The 18,601-nt window shown below is 38.2% G+C and overlaps 1 protein-coding gene and 1 pseudogene across 6 annotated transcripts in view; one reads left to right on the top strand and one right to left on the bottom strand.

The window, feature by feature from the left end:
• Positions 1 to 307: 307 nt before the first annotated feature.
• The window catches only part of FAM169A (family with sequence similarity 169 member A), a 93,480-nt gene continuing 75,186 nt past the window's right edge, over positions 308 to 18,601 (bottom strand). For 5 of the 6 annotated variants that reach the window (XM_040450850.1, XM_040450860.1, XM_040450872.1 and 2 more), the window contains 7 exons: positions 15,663 to 15,791; positions 15,002 to 15,114; positions 11,913 to 11,952; positions 10,968 to 11,118; positions 6,929 to 7,085; positions 3,099 to 3,302; positions 308 to 1,987 (listed from right to left, as the gene is read on the bottom strand). In XM_040450850.1, coding sequence (XP_040306784.1) covers positions 1,439 to 1,987; positions 3,099 to 3,302; positions 6,929 to 7,085; positions 10,968 to 11,118; positions 11,913 to 11,952; positions 15,002 to 15,114; positions 15,663 to 15,791 — 1,343 coding nt within the window. In that variant the 3' untranslated portion in view covers positions 308 to 1,438. The remainder of the gene's footprint in view (positions 1,988 to 3,098; positions 3,303 to 6,928; positions 7,086 to 10,967; positions 11,119 to 11,912; positions 11,953 to 15,001; positions 15,115 to 15,662; positions 15,792 to 18,601) is intronic. The other variant, XM_040450840.1, reaches the window with a different exon arrangement.
• LOC121040725 (ras GTPase-activating protein-binding protein 2-like) lies at positions 7,474 to 8,985 on the top strand (annotated as a pseudogene).

Raw genomic sequence — 18,601 nt, 5'->3', positions numbered from 1 at the left:
AAAACAATCTAGGGGCGCCTGGGTGGCGCAGTCGGTTAAGCGTCCGACTTCAGCCAGGTCACGATCTCGCGGTCCGTGAGTTCGAGCCCCGCGTCGGGCTCTGGGCTGATGGCTCAGAGCCTGGAGCCTGTTTCCGATTCTGTGTCTCCCTCTCTCTCTGCCCCTCGCCCGTTCATGCTCTGTCTCTCTCTGTCCCAAAAATAAATAAAAACGTTGAAAAAAAAAAAAAACAATCTAAATGGTCTCAAAGCATTCTCCACAAGAAGCGCAAATCTGAGCACACCTAATAATGAGAATTTTTTTTTTTAATTTTCCTAGGCAAAAGCCTTTGCTACAGTAACAATGTATATATACAGACTAGCTTGTAACCTGTCAAGAACAAAGTAAGAGTGAGCAAGACCAGAGCAACACCCAAAGCCTCCGATTTGATATAAGCTCTTAACTGTAGCTCCCTAGGCAGATTTATTCTTGTCATCTGGATCGAAGGTGGTGGGGGCATGGTCCAAATCTACCCAGGTGTGGATGCCAAGGATATAAGCTGGCAGACAGGCAGGCAGACCTTTTGGTAGGAATCACTCTCTTGAGTTACGGAAGTGGACAAAAGCTGGGGAGAATATACAACTCTAGAGTAAAGGCAGTGGCAGAATCAAGGAGAAGCCTTAGGAAGGGTTCTCACACTTCTGAAGTATACATGTTAATTGGATGAGGACAAAAGTATAGTCCCCAGCTTCAAATGAAACGTATATAATCATGAGTGCCGACATGCCGAAGTTAAGTCCCTAGCAGTATTGTTAGTGTAAGATGTTGTAAAGATGGAACTGGAAACAGATTTTGTACCTTTCCTCAGACACAAGTCAAAGGAGGAAACACAGCTACGAATCAGGAGGCCAAAATACCACCTTCATAAACCCTTCACCGTAAACTTCTGTATTTGTGCTGTCATTTAGTTGAAGTATATTTTCACATACTGACATTTTTGTTTTGACATGCCTACATTTTAAAAAATGATTAGTTTTGATTTTTTAAGATAAAACTTCTGGAACCTTCACCAAGTTTACTATTAAAATCCATAGTATAAAAGATTTCTGTGATCCTTACAAGTAACGGAAAGCCTACTACTTTCAGTTTAATTTATATTTTCTGAAATACTAACGGTCAGGTGTCCCAATTGTTAAAGAAAATATAGTATGATCTGGTTTCCCCAAATCGAAACATGGTTAATAAAAATAAAAAATTGTACTTACACCAAACAGCCTGAAAAATTAAAAAGAATGGTGAATCCTAGGTCCTAACGGGGAGGGAAAACTGGCATCATAAATAAGTTCAAAGTAAAATTTTAGAATTTTTGCCCTGTGCCCCATGCCATTTATTACCATATTTTAAAAACAACAATTATGTTACAAAGAAGAGGGTTCTAGCATCTGCATTTCTTCTTGACTCATGTCAGCTTCGCTTTCTTCTTAGCAGGTCCTTTATGCCCTTTGGCCTTCCTTCTTAAATTCCGCCTGTCGACCACAGGCACCTCCACTTCTATCTCCTCTGAGCTGCTATCCACAGTTTTCTCTGCTGACTGTGTAAACTGATCCAGTTGCTCCGAAGATGCTTCAGACTGTTCCTCTGACTGGTTCTTCTGTCCCGCGTTCTGTGCAAATGGCACATCTTCAAGTTCAACCTCTATCAAAGAACTCTGGGGAAGAGCTGTAGATGTTTCTTGGGGCTCAGGTACCCCCTCCTCACCTTGGTCTTCCAATGAAGAAGTAGTATTGGGCGATAAATTTTCAGAGATGGACTCCTCAGAAAATTCAGCTATCACAGAGTTTGGAAAACCACTGTCAGATCGTTCTTCATTTGGGACAGTACCAACATTGTCTGAACTCCCAAAATGGGCTTTCTTTCTGGAAACTAGTGGTAGTTTCTCTTCAGTGTGCCCTTTTTCATCAGATGGGCCTTCGTCTAGCAACATTTCTGAGTCAGTTATATGTGAGGTCTAAAAATAAAACACCTGGTGAACAAACCTTTGCAGTACAGTTCTTACATAAATTATTCTCAGACACTAATATTTAGTGACAATGAACTGCATTTTAAAGAATTCAGTACTCAGTCACTTTCATTAATCAGGTGTGCATACTCTGAACACAAGTCAATTTTTTCAAAACTGATGTGATCATCTGACTCCTCCTTTAAAGACATAATAAAAGTACTTCGGACATTTTAAACTTCCTATGAAGTTTCTTTAAAACCATCAATGAACTAAAACTTCTTGGTGTCTTGCTCTTACTTGAGCCACAAGCAAGAGTCCTCTGGAGTGTGACACTGGGCCATCCCACTAAGTTTGACTATTACTTCACTAGATGAAAGGGAAGGGCAATGGAAATTTTATTCATTTATTTAGTGAAACACTAATAAAATAATGCCATACAGTAGTTGTTTAGCCTTAAAGTGGAATATTCAGAAGTCAAAATGAAACTCCTTTTAAAATATTCCATCAGGTTTTCCCCACTCATCGAATCTCTCTCCCCAATTAAAATGTGTTAAAATGGTCATAGACTATGTAAGCAACAGGTATTCGAGTATTTGGTAAACTATGTTTTATCCGTTTTTCTAAGCATTTCTCTAAATCTACAAAACAAAACTCATTTCAGGGCACCTGGGTGCCTCAGTTGGTTAAGTGTCCGACTCTTGATTTCGGCTCCGGTCACGATCTCACGGTTCAGTTCCTGAGAATGAGCCCCATGTCGGGATTGCTGTGGCAGCACAGAGCCCGCTTGGGATTCTTTCTCCCTCTCCCTCTGCCCCTACTCTGCTCATTCTCTCTCTCTCTCAAAATAAATATACTTAAAGTAAGTAAAATATAAAATAAAAAAACTCATTTTGTTAACGTAAGTCACATATGTATGAATAAGGTTACAAAGATTAGAATTTATGGAACGTTACAGATTGCATTATTTTAAAATACCTAATGTAGTGTGATAATATACAATTAATTTTCCTGAAGGACTATATATATATTAAGTGGAGGAAAATATATCCACTGCAATGCCCCTTCCACGTCACCAACACTGGAACAGGTGGACTGTAAGAAATTATCTCCCTCTTACCTTATCCTGTGCAACAGTCTCAGGAGGTTTTGAAGATTCTGCCACCACTGGAACAAGAGTTGCCGAGTCTTCACTGGAATTAAAAGACTGCAATTTTGTTTCTTCATCTAAAACTTCACTAGCGGAGTCCTCCTCTTCAGTTGTAAGTGAGGCCTTCAGAGTATCATCCATTATCTCACCATTCAGAGGCTCTAATTCAGATTCCTACATGAATGGGGGAAAAAAGTAAGTCAGGATACAATTTTAAGGTAACTTATTATTTGTCATGCAAGGAGAGTCCGTTCCCAGTCTCCACCTGTCATGCACCAGGACTCAACATAAAGTTTTACCACATTATAGGACATGAGTTAAGGAATTAGTCTGAGGAAAAGACAAACTTCTCAGGCAGGGTCGGTAAAAGAAGGCACAAGTAACCCAAACTCCCCCTGTTCTCATGGAGACAGCAGACAGACCAGGATGCTCTGCAGACACGGCACAGGTCTGAGATGCAGTGAAGAAACCCTGTTCCCTTCTTGTTCCTCCTTTTTATAGGGCCAGCCTGACGGGCACCTTTTCAGTAAAAAGGCACCAGAGACTAGAGTTGATGCCAGCTCTTTACACAACACTTGGTCAGCACTTGACATCTTTGGGGCCTGCGGGAAGTTACGGTTTACCCTACCAAGGGGAGAAAGCACTGCCAGTCTTGGAGGAAGCTCAGTTTGGACACAGCTTCTTGCTGGAAGAAAACAGCCCTCAATCTGAGTTCATTTTCCAGTCAACTTTCCAGTCAACTCTGGCTCACTTTTTGAACAATCCTGCTCCTTACATCACATTAAATACGGAAATATCAGTGAGCTGATGACACAAGCCCTCCATTTATGAAATTCTTCCAATGTTTATCAACACAAAATAGTTCTATGTAATGTTTAGTAGTTCTAATGAATCTTAGTGAGATTCTAATAGAGGGCATTTGATTACCATTTTAAAACTTAGAAAACTGATGCACTCAAGTGTTCAGAAATAGATCTGTCAGAAAACTGATGCACTCAAGTGTTCAGAAATAGATCTGTCTGAATTATGTAGGATCCCTACAATCATAGGGATACTGAAATCAGGACTTAGAAAAATTTATCTGCCCAGACAATATATGGAAAATAGACTGCACACAGAAGGTATTTACAATAAAGTTCATAAAATGATCAACTAAGATAGGAAAAAATGTTGAAAGAAAAAAATGAGAAAAACATAGCAAACGCTTAAAAAAACCAGAATGTTGGTAACTAAAAGTGAGAAGCAGCAGAAGAGAGAAATCTGTCCCTCAAGTTTTCGGTTTGGGAACAGAATGGAATATTAAGAAAAAAAAAAAATTACAGGAAAAAAGGCCCAATACAGAAATAATAAGAAAGGATAAAGATTATGTTGAATTTAAGAAGATAAAAGACATCTGTCTACATAAAAATATTCAGGAGACAAGCAATATTGAAGCATTACAGTCTGAATATTCAAAGTCTAGAGTTACTAGTCATCCCCACAGAGATGAGAGTTCAACCACTGGATTGGATGCATTTTCAAAGGAGAGAACATGAACCAAAGAGCAGAAAGTCAAGAACTGAATCTTCCAGGATGGCCACAAATAAAGGGGAAAAAAGGAAGCAGAATAGCTAAGTAATAAAGCAAAACAAAACTTCAGAGATAGGAAAAACCTAGAAACCAAAATACAGTAGTGTTATAAGGCCTACATTACACGGGACTAGGGAATATTGAAGAAGTCACAGTAATCGATCTAGGTACGGAAAGTCACTAAGCGTCACTGGTGACCTACAAGACTATGTGCTCAGTGTGTTGCTGGACAAATGAAACTGGTTACATGAAGTACGTACAGTATAATCTTAAGGATATTTTTTTTTTAAGAGAAAGAGAGAACAATCACGAGTGGGGGGAGGGGCAGAGAGCGAGAGAGAGAGAATCCCAAGCAAGCTCCATGCTCAGCACAGAGTCCAACATGGAGCTTGATTCCACCATCCTGGGATTATATGACCTGAGCTGAAATCGAGAGTTGCAAGCTCAACCAAGTGAGCCACCCAGGCGCCCCTAATCGTAAGTTTTTAAAAGAGAACAAGACCACAAATACATATTCTCATAAACGTCTGGATGTGCACAAATCCCCTTTTTAAACACACACTTTACTGTCCAAATGTCCTACAACACAAGAAGAAAATGTCATTTAAAAACACAGTTTCACTGGGGCGCCTGGGTGGCTCAGTTGGTTAAGCAACCGATTTCAGTTCAGGTCATGATCTTACAGTTCGTGGGTTCAAGCCCCGCACTGAGCTTTGCATTGTGCTCCAAGCCCCGCAAAGAGCCTGCTTGGTATTCACTATCTCCTCCTCTCTATCCCTCCCCCAATCAATTTCTCTCAAATAAACTTTTTTTTTTAATAAAAAATAAAAATATAGTTTCATGAAATAGAGGAGGCAGGAACTAAAGTGGAGTAAGTTAAGAAAATAAAATTGGTGGGTCGCCTGGGTGGCTAAGTTGGTTGAGTGTCCAACTTCGGCTCAGGTCATGATCTCAAGGCTGATAAGTTGGAGCCCCGCATCGGGCTCTGTGCTGACAAGCTCAGAGCCTGGAGCCTGCTTCAGATTCTGTGTCTCCCTCTCTCTCTGCCTCTCCCTGCTCACACTATATTTCTCTCAAAAATAAGTATTTTTAAATTAAAATAAAATAAAAATGGTAATGCAGTTTCACTTATTTAGGTGCTGGCTAGACTTGGCAAACAGGTAAAAGATTTGTAAAGAAACTTAAGCATGTATGAAAGAAGAAATAAGGAATCTCTAGAGAACCAAAGGTTGAAAATACTGAAGAAAAAGAAAAGGGGGTGCCTGGGTGTCTCAAGTGGGTTAAGTGTCCGACTTTTGGTTTTGGCTCAGATCATGATCTCATGGTTTTGGGGGTTTGGGTCTCACGTCAGGCTCTGTGCAGACAGCGGGGAGTCTGCTTGGGATGCTGTCTCCCTCTCTCTCTGTTCCTACCCCACTCGCACAGTTCTCTGTCTCTCTCAAAATATATAAAACTTAAAAAAAAAAAAAGAAAAAAACAAGAACAGGAAGAAAGGGAAAAATCAAAAAGATAAGGATAAATACTTGAGGAGCTACAGAAATCAGGCCAGATAAAGTTTTCTCATGTTTAAAAAAATGAAGTTATTTTTCCAGGAATATGTAATAAATTATAGTCAAAATATATAAATATATACACATATACATGTATATGTGTATATATATATGTATAAATATATACACACATATATATGTATATGTATGTATATATATAAATATATACACACATATATATACATATATATACATACATATACACACATATATACATATATACCTAACTATAATTTTTGGTTTTGATGATGAATCTTATCCTTCTAGCCAAAATACAGGTACAACTGAGGGCTGTGGACCTTAAGGCATTGTAACTGGTTCTACAAGGTAGACCTTACAGTCCTATGATCTGTGTCACTTCTTAAATACGTTTAATTTCTCAAATTTTGTATTTTAAAAATACTGAGAGATCTTATTACCTAAGCATCCTCTATTTTATCTTTGTTGTAAGTCAAACTTTTAAAAATTTACTTTGAAATATAAAATGATATTTGTAACTTTATCCTCTTCCCAACTCTAGTACTGGACCTTGTTTAGTATAGGTAGATGCTTTTTAGCATTAAATACAATTTCTACTCCCACTCTAAAATGTATCATCATATTTTTCTAACGACATATGATTAAGAAAGTTAAAATTTAGTTTACTTTTGTTCACTTTATTTGATAAGCAGGATCTCATACCTTTTCACCATCTTGCTTTTCCAGACGTGCCTGGGTTTCTGGTGCAGGCCGAGCATCCTTATCACTACTTTCGTCCTCAAATTCAATCACACTTTGTTCGGGTTCTTCTTCCAGGAATTCTTCTGAGCTCTCTGATGTACGTACAGTAGACTCCAATCTAGAAAAGAAAAAACATTCTTACTTGTTTTATTAAGGATGAATATAAACTTTCAGGAGTCTGTTAATCAAGTAACACTTTAAAGAATCAACTAAGTGGTGTTCAGTCAACAACTTCTGGTCCAAAGGCAGTCTCCTCTTCTTACAACCTTAGCTTCTTTCCTACCTTGTTCTCCGGTTTGAGTGGTAACGTCACCATCTCCTCAAGCATGTAAGCTAAATCCTTCTCTTACTCTCTACCCATTTATGAAAAACAAAATTTGGCCCAGAAGAAGTAGTTGTAAGGGAAACGAGCTCGCGGCTCTCCAGCTTCTGAGGCTTCAGGTCTGTAGGAGAGAGGAGGCAGCTAGTGAGTAGTATCCACTGCAGCTGGTCCTCAGCGACTCTCCTGTCAACCTCCACACGTCGCACCTGCCGCCACTGTTGGTTGGAGCATTTGACATGGTGCAGCCAAGAAATGGTTATGGAGAAGCCCAGTCTGCTGCTCATACGGTGGGAGTTTGTGAGGTAGTATTATACTTTGCAGCATAAAGCTCCAGAATATTTACGCAGGTTTTACAGAAGGAATTCTTCCTATGTTCATGCTGGAGTACATGCTAGCGGAAACCCCAGGAGGCTGCTTATGGCCAAAATGATATACAACACAAAGTATTATCTCTGAACTTCAGTGAGTATCACACTAAAATTCATCACGTGGATGCTCATGCAACCTTGAGATCGAGTAGCCGTCCAGGTCACGGGTTGGCTATCTAACAGAGGACAGCCAGAGAGGAAGTTTATACAGACCTTGGATCCGGCTCCTGAAGGATCTGTTCCTAGTAAGTTTATGTTCACAATGATGTGTTTCGTTATACAGATGAACTATTTGGTGATTCTGAATCAGAACTCAATGAAGGATCAGGAGATGAGGTAAAAAGAGAAACCAGAAGAAAGGCAACCATCCCCAGAACCTGTGCAAGAAAATGCTGATAGCGGTTACTATGAAGCTCAGCCCGTGGCTAATGGCAGAGAGGAGCCTTTGGAAGAGTCCTCTCATGAACTTGAGCCAGAATCTCAAACAAAGACTGAAGAACTAAAGCCACAAGTGCAAGAGAAGAACTTAGAAGAATTAGAGGAGAAGTCTACTTCTCCTCCTCCTTGCTGAACCTGTGTCTCTGCCACAGGAACCATCAAAGCCACGGGTTGAAGCTAAACCAGAAGGTCAGTCTCAGCCACGTTGCGTGCATGAACCCTAGAGGTACAACCCTGGTCTCCCTCCTAGAAGACCAAGACCAGGCAGAAGAGATGCTGAACAGAGTGAATCTGACAACTGTAGAATAATTTGCTATCCACACAGTCATCAAATTTTTGTTGATAACCTCCCACATGATATTGATGAAAATGAACTTAAAGTTCTTCATGAGTTTTGTAAACGCTGTGGAACTGCGCATCAATACCAAGGGTTTTGGGAGAAAGCTTCCAAACTTTGTGGGTTTTGATGACTCTGAACCAGTTCAGAGAATCGTAATTGCAAAACCAATTATGTTTTGAGGGGAAGTACGTTTAAATGTGGAAGAGAAAAAAAACAAGAGCTGCAAGAGAGCAAGAAACCAGAGGTGGCGGTTACGATCGCAGGGATATTAGGTGCAATGATCGAGGTCCTGGTGGTCCACATGGAATAGTGGGTGGTGGAATGATGCATGACCAAGTTGGAAGAGGACCTCCTCCAAGAGGTGGCACGGCACAGAAACGAGGCTCTGGAGGAGGAACTGGGCAAACGGAAAGCTGCTTCACAGGACAACGTCATGGAAGCTCCCGTTGCCAGTCTCAGCAGTGGTACGTTATGCATCATGTTTGCATTCTTGTTAATTTTTCTTTTTCTTTGGCTTTGGAATGTGACGGCCTTTTTGATCATTTTTTGATGTGAAAAGCATCCTCTATCAGTTAAATTGAGGTGGACATTATTTCCCCAATTCCATAATAGGATTCACACTGTTAATTTATAAATCTAGACTTGGAGAATTAAGGGCTGAGAAATGACCGTATCTTAAACTATCTACAACAAAATGAACTTAACAGGACATGCCCAACTGAATTCAGGTCCTCTGAGTCAAAACAAATCCTCTGCTGCACATTTTAAGTGTTACTGTTTCTGCCTATTAATGTTGGAAACACAAACAATGCAATTTGTGCAACTGGAGAATCTTGTGTTTTTTCTTGGCTCCCCCCAAAAATACAACCGAACAGAAACTTGTTATGCACTCATCAAAAGGCACTGATGCTCACTCTGACTTCATTAACACGGACATCTGCAACAGGAGGCAACAGGGGGAAAAAAATCTTTCCTCTCTTTTTCCAGGAGAGAATAGTCTGTGAAATGATGAGGGCATTTTATCTGCTTGCTGTGACCAGCGTGTGTACACATAAACCTTAGCAAGACTACAAGTACATTCCAGAAGGAATATAGTTATGAACCAAATAACAGAAAGAAGAACTTTAAATGCTATCGTCTTGAACAGCAGACCAGATTCAGTAGCTCCATATCTAAGATTTTTCCACCTACCCCTTTTCAGTACAGGGATGGCTGGCTGCCCAACACATTACTCGTCCCCTTTCTCCTCTCTTTAAACTGTGTACAGTGAAAATGGTCTTTACTGTGTTTTTGTTCTCTGGTAATGTAATAAGCGTGATGGTGCCTTCTATTAATACATCAGTCTTGCTGGTAATTCTGTACAGAATAGTGTATGAACTGCTGTGCTGCAAAGCCAAACAGCTGCAAAATGTTGAAAAATCACTGAGGTATATAAAAACTGCAGTATCTTCAAAATCAGTAAAATTGACTAGCACGTTAAAAAAAAAAAAGAAAAGCAAAATTCCACAATAATTCTGGGATGTTCAATTTAAAATGCAAGGCTATGTTCCCTTCTAAAAAAAAGTATTACATCAAAATACTGCTAAGAAAACTGTAATTAATCTAACCTCTTACCTTTTCACAAATTACTAGCCTCAAATATTTAGTTATATATGCCTTTAACATAAATTTTTCACAAAAATAAACCATTTACATAATTACTCAACTATTCCAATTTAAAATTATTTACATAATGAAATCAGCAGAGGTACAGAATTTTCTACTCGAGTAAAATAATTTCACAGATGAAAAGGCAAAATTATGAATGGTTAACTCTGTAACAGCAGGTAGAACTAGTAAGACAAAAATCTAGTTTTACTAAAAATTTGAAATATTGCTTTATGATTCCAAGGAAGATAAAGGATAAAGTTTTAACCCGAGGGTTCTGTTGATTCAGCTGGCTATTAAGTTCCTAGAGGGGCTGACTGAACTTAACCACTTATGGTTATCGCTAACTTGTGTTACATCCAATAACCCAGTAAAATAAATCAGTTATAAAATAAAACTTAAGGTTTTTAAAAAACTAAACCTCAGCATTACTAAAAACTACAGCTACTGGGGCACCTGGTGGCTCAGCTGGTTAAGCTTCCTACTCTTGATCTCATCATCTTGAGTTCAAACCCCATGCTGGGCTCCACACTGGCTGTGGAGCCTACTTTAAACACAAAACAAAACAAACAAAAAACTACAGCTACTGGCAGAGCTGGTGATAACGACTCATTTGTGATAATATAATCACTAGAAAATTCTCTTGGATTTTCACACGTTATGTGTGGCCTATTTTACTCTCTTACTATCAACTTCTCACTGTAACATGTCAAAGTGACACCACTGGTAACTGTGATCAGTAATCCTTAGAAGAATTCAAATACAGACTCTTACACCAAGGTTATGTGTACGCAAACAAGGTAATAATAGACTCCACCTTGAATACTAAATACTAATTACATGGAAATAAGAATAACCAAACAATGAGAGTAAAATAAACAGTACTTGTTTATTGAAGCTGTAGGTGAAGTCTGGGGAGTCTTTTCATCTTCCCCTTGCGAACTACTAAATTCAGAATCCTGAAATCGTTTTCCAATCTTTGGCCGCTTTAGATGACTACTTCGAGTACGAGTGGAAACCGGTGTTTTATCATGACCTGAGGAAAAAAACCAGCAAAACTACAGTTAATTCATTATGTCTTGAAAGGATTACCTGTTACACTACACAGAAATTTAAGAACTATGCTAGCTTACATATATTCCCCCCCCAATTACACATTTCTTTCTCTCCTATCAGGCTAAGAAACAATGCCAATGTCTTTTTCTAAATTATGAAATAACTTTGCGTTATTCATTCCTCACATTCCTATATTGCTCTGGGCTGTGCAATGTATTTTGCATTTTCATTTATATTCTCTCCCAATGATCTTGGGAAATAAATAAGGTAGGTATCAGTCTCCCGATTTTACTGGTAAGGAAATGAGTAAAGGGTGGTGTGATAGCTTGCTTTGTTCACACAGCAAGACCAGTGGTAGTGGTGGCATTAGAACTCAGCTCTAAGTTTAACAGATGACCATAGGGGAAGAGAAGAAAAAATAAGATACAAACAGAAAGGGAGGCAAACCATAAGTGACTCTTAAATACAGAGAACAAACTAAGGGTTAATGGGGGGATTGGAGGAGACGGGGAAATGGGTGAAAGGCATTGAGGAGGGCTCTTGTTAGGATGATCAGTGGATGTTGTATGTAAGTGATGAATCATGGGAATCTACTAAAGCCAAGACTACACAGTATGTTGGCTAACTGGACAATAAAAAACAAAACAAAACAAAAAAAAAAAAAAAACAAACCTCACCTCTAGATCTTAGGTAAGTCTTCATTTACTCTAAGGGACATCCCTCCCCCCTAAATTCTTGTGTCTCACATACTGGTAAATCAGCTGAATTTCTTACCTTCAGAAGTACTTGCAAAGGCATCTTTTAGAGAGTCAATCTAAAACAGAGATACAGATTAAAGGCAAAACTTTTAGATCAGTTTTTCTCCCTATGAATCTACTTCACTCCGTGTCAAAAACCTTTTGAAACATTTTTCAAGTAGTACTTTTTGTACTATTCATCAATTAAGGATACCTACTTAAGAAATTAAAAGGTTACGTCATAGCCTCAGGTTATGAGGCTGAGCACTTACCAAGCCATCTAGTATGTTCCAATGCGACACACAGGGGTTTCTTAGTGTTCTGTCCTCAACTACGTATGTAGTTTACATACATAAAATACGTATGTCCAACCAACTTCAGAATTAACCTGTCCCAAACTGAACTCTTACCTTTTCCCAACATTATTCTCTATCTTGGTTAATGGCAATAACAATTCAGTCAGCCATTCTAGCCAAAAACCTGAGGGGGTAGGTAATGACTTCCTAACCCTCATTCAGCGAACCACAAAGCCTGTCAATTCTGACTCTAACGAATCTCTCAAAACTGTCCCCTCCTTTGTATTACCAAAGCTTTAGTTCATGCCTTTATCATCTTGAATGAGAACTAGTCCAATAGCCTCATCTCTGGTATCCCTCATTCTAACCACATGCTCTGTAACTCCCTCCAATCTAATGAAAGAAAAGCTTCCAAATCATAAATTGTGCCCACTCTCTTACTTTAAAAACAAAAACAAACAAAAAACATTTAATGGTTTATCACTGCCTAGAATACAAACTCTCAACCTCTTCGAAACCGAATGCCTCTTACATACCAAATAGGCCATTTTCTTTCACGCCTCTCCTTTTTACATGCTCGCCTTTAGAAAGCTCTAACCTTTGGCACAAAACTCCCACCTACCCTTTCCAAGTCAGCTTGGTTGCTACTTTACCTATTCCAAGACTTGGGCAGAATCAGTCATACTCTGCTATGTACCTTCAATCATTTGCTATATGCCCTATTAAGGCAACTGTAATCCTGTAGTTTATTTCCTTATTTAACAGTTTCCAATAACGGACCATCTACTTCCTCCCATGCTTGTAAGAACCATATTTTTGTACATCTGGTGCTTGCCACAGCATCTACTTTATTAGACCAACTACTGTTCATTTTTTATCACACACTTGCTGAAACCCTACAACAACATAGGCACAGAGACTTTAAGGCCTATTGATAGGACACAAACAAGGGTAAACTGTGACAGATGACTAGACAAAAATCCAGTCTTCAAGAAACCTGCAGTTCAACTAGACAAGGTAAAGACACAAATAAAGATCAATAAATAAAAGATACAAAAAGTGTAAGAGAAATACATGTAATGTTTTATGTCCCAAAATAGGAAAAACCAAGTAGAAATACCATCACCACCTAAAGAATAAATCATGTATTGATCACTTCACAGTGTATATCAAAACACCAAGTGTACAACTTGTCAAAATGTGGACAATTTTTGTCAATTATACCTCCATAAAGCTAAAAAAATGTAGATCAAATAAACAAACAAGACCACTTTCCCATGTGGTTACTGATAAAAAGAGAGATTAAAAATAGTTTAATGTGAGAAATATTTTCCTTGAACTAATTAAAATCTTAATGTAATCTGAGTAAGAATTTCTAAAACCAAAGAAAATCCCATTTATGCTGCCAACCTTATGATATGGTTTAATATATATTCTCATTTACACAACCCATTTATAAGTATTTGGCTTATTATTAAAGTAAATCATCGTATAGGAAGAGACTTTTTTCTACATTCACTGACTGGTTTTATGTCTGAAAAACAGACATAAAATGTATACATACATTTATAAGTATTTGGCTTATTATTAAAATAAATCATTGTATAGGAAGAGATTTTTTCTACATTCACTGACTGGTTTTATGTCTGAAAAACAGTACATAAATCTGAGTATATCTGAGAAATCTGGACCACAATATAATCGAACCCAGGCTTATCATGAAGTTTGAAGTTCCAAATGTAGAAAAAATTAAAACTCCTTATATGTAATTATATTATTTATGTTATCTTTAAAAATGTTTCAGGGCACCTAGGTGGCTTAGTCAGTTAAGCATCCAACTCCTGATCTCGGCTCAGGTCGTGGTCTCATGGTTTGTGAGACTGAGCCCCACGCTGACCACACGAAACGTGTTTGGGATTCTCTCCCTCTCTCTGTCCCTCCCCGCTTGAGCACATGCTCTCCCTCTATCTCAAAATAAGTATATAAACAACAAAAAATGTTTCAAAAATGTTCGGTCAACACTCATGCTAATTAAGGCAGGAATACGGGGCACAAATAATTCCCCAAAGCACTTGTCCCTAAAAGGTTACCTAGTATTTGCAAAGTGCACTACATTCCACAAAGACGTAGCATATATAGCCTCAAACTTCCCACAATAACTTCACAACCTTTAACCTACAACTAATATCACTTCTAAAAATTCATCCATGCCTCAAACTTCCCAAAGTAACTTCATAACCTTTGACCTACAACTAGTATCACTTCTAAAAATTTATCCCTGCAAGGAAAGCATTACATAGGCAAAAAGATACATGTATAAAGGTGTTCACTGCTGGGCCACTCATGTATGTAAAAAACTTAAGTATATAATACGTTAAAGAAATAAACAATAATATTTCCATATACTAGAATAGTATGCTGCTACTGAACAATCATGTTTTAAACAGTAATGCCATGGGAAATACTTGCAATACCATGTTAATGGAGAAAAACAGAAGCAGCACAACAGAAAACAAAAATGTACACAAATACATGTTTTGTAATATATATGAAATACAAATACAAAAGTGTTCACAGTTGCTGTATCTAGGGTAGTGGAATTACAAATTTTTATTTTACTTTGTATTATTGTGTGTGTATTCCAAATTATTCTTCAAGGAAAATTAAGTCCTTAGTAACCAATTAACAGGAAATACCAAAAAAACAAGCACAGTAAAAATTACGTAAGTTTGGTGAATGAACTGTAACATTTACAAAATCAAATATTAGCTGCATCTAGTTTAAAGAAACAGAAAAATCATTTCCTACAATAAACATACAGTGTACCTACAGTTAGCTGCATCTCACTAGACTGATTGTCTTCAGTTTCTGCTTCATATTCTGGAACAGATGCAAGACCATATTCTCCAGACATGGGTCTTTTGGCTTCATTTTGAGAAACTGCTGTGTATAGAAGAATTTTAAAAATTGTAACCTAATCAGTATTTGGTTTTAACTGTAGCAATGGTTGTACTGATTTTCACAAAAGCCCTGAAGAGCATCCTGAACAGAGGGTGTTGAAAATCTAGGTGTGGAACAGCTCCTTCATCAGTAACTTGCAATGAAACCTTGAAATCACAAAAAGTATTAGTTACCTGTATTTAGTGACTATGAGGAAAGTGACTATGAGGAAAGTGACTATTAGGAGGACTATGAGATTGGGAATTACCCTTTGATCCCTTGATGCCTATTCTATGCTGATATCTGGGTTTACTTCTTAACTACCAATACCTGCCAGAATGCTAGATTCTTATGGGCTATTATTCTAGGTCCTCTTATTATTAGTAACCCAAATGTTAATACATAACAAAAATTCAAACTTTAGAAAAGAGGGTCTGTTACTAGAGAGGTCGCATTACAATATACCATAACTCTGGACTGTAAGACACAACCATCAATAGGCACTTTTTTAAGCTGGACATGTGTTCAAACTGAAAACCTGTAGTTCTTACCAGTAATTTTAAGCGTTTCTCTCTGTAATGCTCTGGTGACTGGTATTCGCTGGTACCAGTGTCCAACACCTTCAACTTCCCAGAGGAGTTCATGATCTCCTGGATACTTTTCAAAGTACTGCTTGCAAGCTGAAAAATACATTTAGAATTTTCTAGAAATCCCTGATATCAATTGTTTTGGAAAAAGAAAGAAGAGAAAGCTGCTACACTCACTTAAAAATGCTAAGGCAACTCAAGAAAATCACACAGCAGTCTCATTTACGAAAACTTTAACATGATAAAAAATAAAAATCCTGATAAAAGATACGTTTCTAAAGAAAAAAAAAAGATGCGTTTCTAGTAAGAAGTTGCTACAGCCAAGGTCAAAGAGGTTTTTGCCTGCTTTCTCCAATAGTATTTTGATGGCTTCCTGTCTTACATTTAGGTCTTTCATTCATTTTGAGTTTATTTTTGTGTATGCTGTGAGAGAGTGGTTCAAGTTCATTCTGCTGTATGTCGCTGTCCAGTTTTCCCAACTGGGAAAGTTGCTAAAGAAACTCTTGCCAGAGAAACTCTTTTTTCCCATTGGATATTCCTTCCTGCTTCATCAAAGATTAGTTGGTCATAGGTTTATGAGTCCATTTCTGGGTTCTCGATTCTGCTCCATTGATCTGTGTGCCTGTTTTTGTGGCAGTACCATACTGTCTTGATGACGGCAGCTTTGTAATACATCTTGAAGCCCAGAATTATAATGCCTCCAGCTTTGGTTTTGTTTTTCAACATTACTTTGGCTGTTTGAGTCTTTTCTGGTTTTAGAATGGTTTGTTCTAGCTCTGTGAAGAATGCTGGCGTTATTTTGATAGGAATTGCATTGAATGTGTTGATTGCTTTGGGTAGTATAAACACCTTAACAATATTTGTTCTTCCAAATCCATGAGTATGGAATGTTTTTCCATTTCTTTGGGTCTTCTATTTCTTTCATGAGCTTTCTATAGTTTTCAGCATAAAGATCTTGTACCTCTTTGGTTAGGTTCATTCCTAGGTATCTCGTGGTTTTTCGTGCAATTGTAACTGGGATGGATTCCTTGATTTCTCTTTCTGCTGCTTTCATTATTGGTGTATAGAAATGCAACCAATTTCTGTACAATGATTTTATATCCTGCAACTTTGCTGAATTCATGTATCAGTTCTAGCAGTCTTTTGATGGAGTCTTTCATGTTCTCCATATAGAGTATCATGTCATCTAGAAGAGTGAAAGTTTTGACTTCTTCCTTGCTGATCTGGATGCCTTTTATTTCTTTTTGTTTTCTGATTGCTAAGGCTAGGATTTCCAACACTATGCTGAAAAACAATGGTGAGAGTGGACACCCCTGTCGTGTTCCTGGCCTTAGAGGGAAAGATCTCAATTTTTCCCTATTGAGGATATTAGCTGTGGGTCTTTTGTCTATGGCCTTTATGATCTCGAGGTATGTTCCTTCTGTCCCTACTTTGATGGCTTTTATCAAAAAAGGATGCTATAATTTGTCAAATGCTTTTTCTGAATCTATGGAGAGGATCATCTGGTACTTATCAGTTTTTTTCGTTAATGTGATATATCACATTGGTTGATGTGCAGATATTGAACCAGCCCTGCAGCCCAAGAATAAATTCCACTGGATTGTGGTGAATCATTCTTTTAATGTATTGTTGAATTTGATTTGCTAGTATCTTGTTGAGAATTCTTGCATGCATTTTCATCAGGGAAACTGGTCTGTAATTCTCCTTTTTAGTGGGGTCTTTGGTTTTGGAATTAAGAGAATGCTGGCCTCATAGAATGAGTTTGGAAATTTTCCTTTCCATTTCTATTTTTTGGAACAGCTTCAAAACAATAGGTATTAACTCTTCTTTGCATGTTTGGTAGAACTCCCTTGGGAAGCCATCCAGCTCTGGACTCTGGCTTGTTGGGAGAATTCTGATTAATGATTCCACTTCTTTACTACTTATGGGTCTGTTAAAATTTTCTACTTCCTCCTGTTTCAGTTTTGGTAGTTTGTAAGTTTCTAGGAATTTGTTCGTTTCTTCCAGACTGCCCGAATTGTTGGCATATAATTGCTTATAATATTCTCTTATTATTGTATTTATTTCTGCAGTGTTGGTTGTGATCTCTCCTCTTTCATTCGTCCACAGAAACTTCTTACTAGACATGTCTCCAGAAGTAAGGGAAACAAAAGCAAAAATGAACTACTGGGACCTCATCAAGATAAAAAGCTTCTGCACAGCCAAGGAAACAATCAACAGAAATAAAAGGCAGCCTATGGAATGGGAGAAGATATCTGCAAATGGCTTATCAGAATACAAGGCTAGTATCCAAAATCTATAACGAACTTATCAAACTCCTCACCCAAAAAAACCAAATAATCCAGTGAAGAAATGGGCAAAAGACATCAACAGACACTTCTCCAAAGAAGACATCCAGATGACTAAGAGACACAGGAAAAAATGCTCAACACCATCAGAGAAATACATATCAAAACCACAATGAGCTACCATGTCACACCTGTTAAATGGCTTAATATTAACAACTCAGGAAACAAGAGATGTTGGCGAGGATGTGGCAGAAGGGGAATCCTTTTGCACTGCTGGTGGGAATGCAAAGTGGGGCAGCCACTCTGGAAAACAGCATGGGGGTTCTTCAAAAAATTAAAAATAAAACTACCCTATGACCCAGCAAGTGCACTACTAGGTATTTAGCCAAGGATACAGAAATGCTGATTCAAAGGGGCACATACACCTTTCAAATGCACCCCAATGTTTACAGCAGCACTATCAACAATAGCCAAATGACGGAAAGAGCCCAAATGCCCACTGACTGGTGAATGGATAAAGAAGGTGCGCGCGCGCGCGCGCGCACACACACACACACACACACAGACACACACACACACACACACACACACACACACACACACACACACACACAC

Source organism: Herpailurus yagouaroundi, unplaced genomic scaffold, assembly GCF_014898765.1.
Source record: "Herpailurus yagouaroundi ecotype Mexico unplaced genomic scaffold, PumYag 29, whole genome shotgun sequence".
Lineage (NCBI taxonomy): Eukaryota > Metazoa > Chordata > Mammalia > Carnivora > Felidae > Herpailurus > Herpailurus yagouaroundi.
Note: the sequence above shows the minus strand (reverse complement) of the source record. Positions and strands in the feature narration are given on the sequence as shown.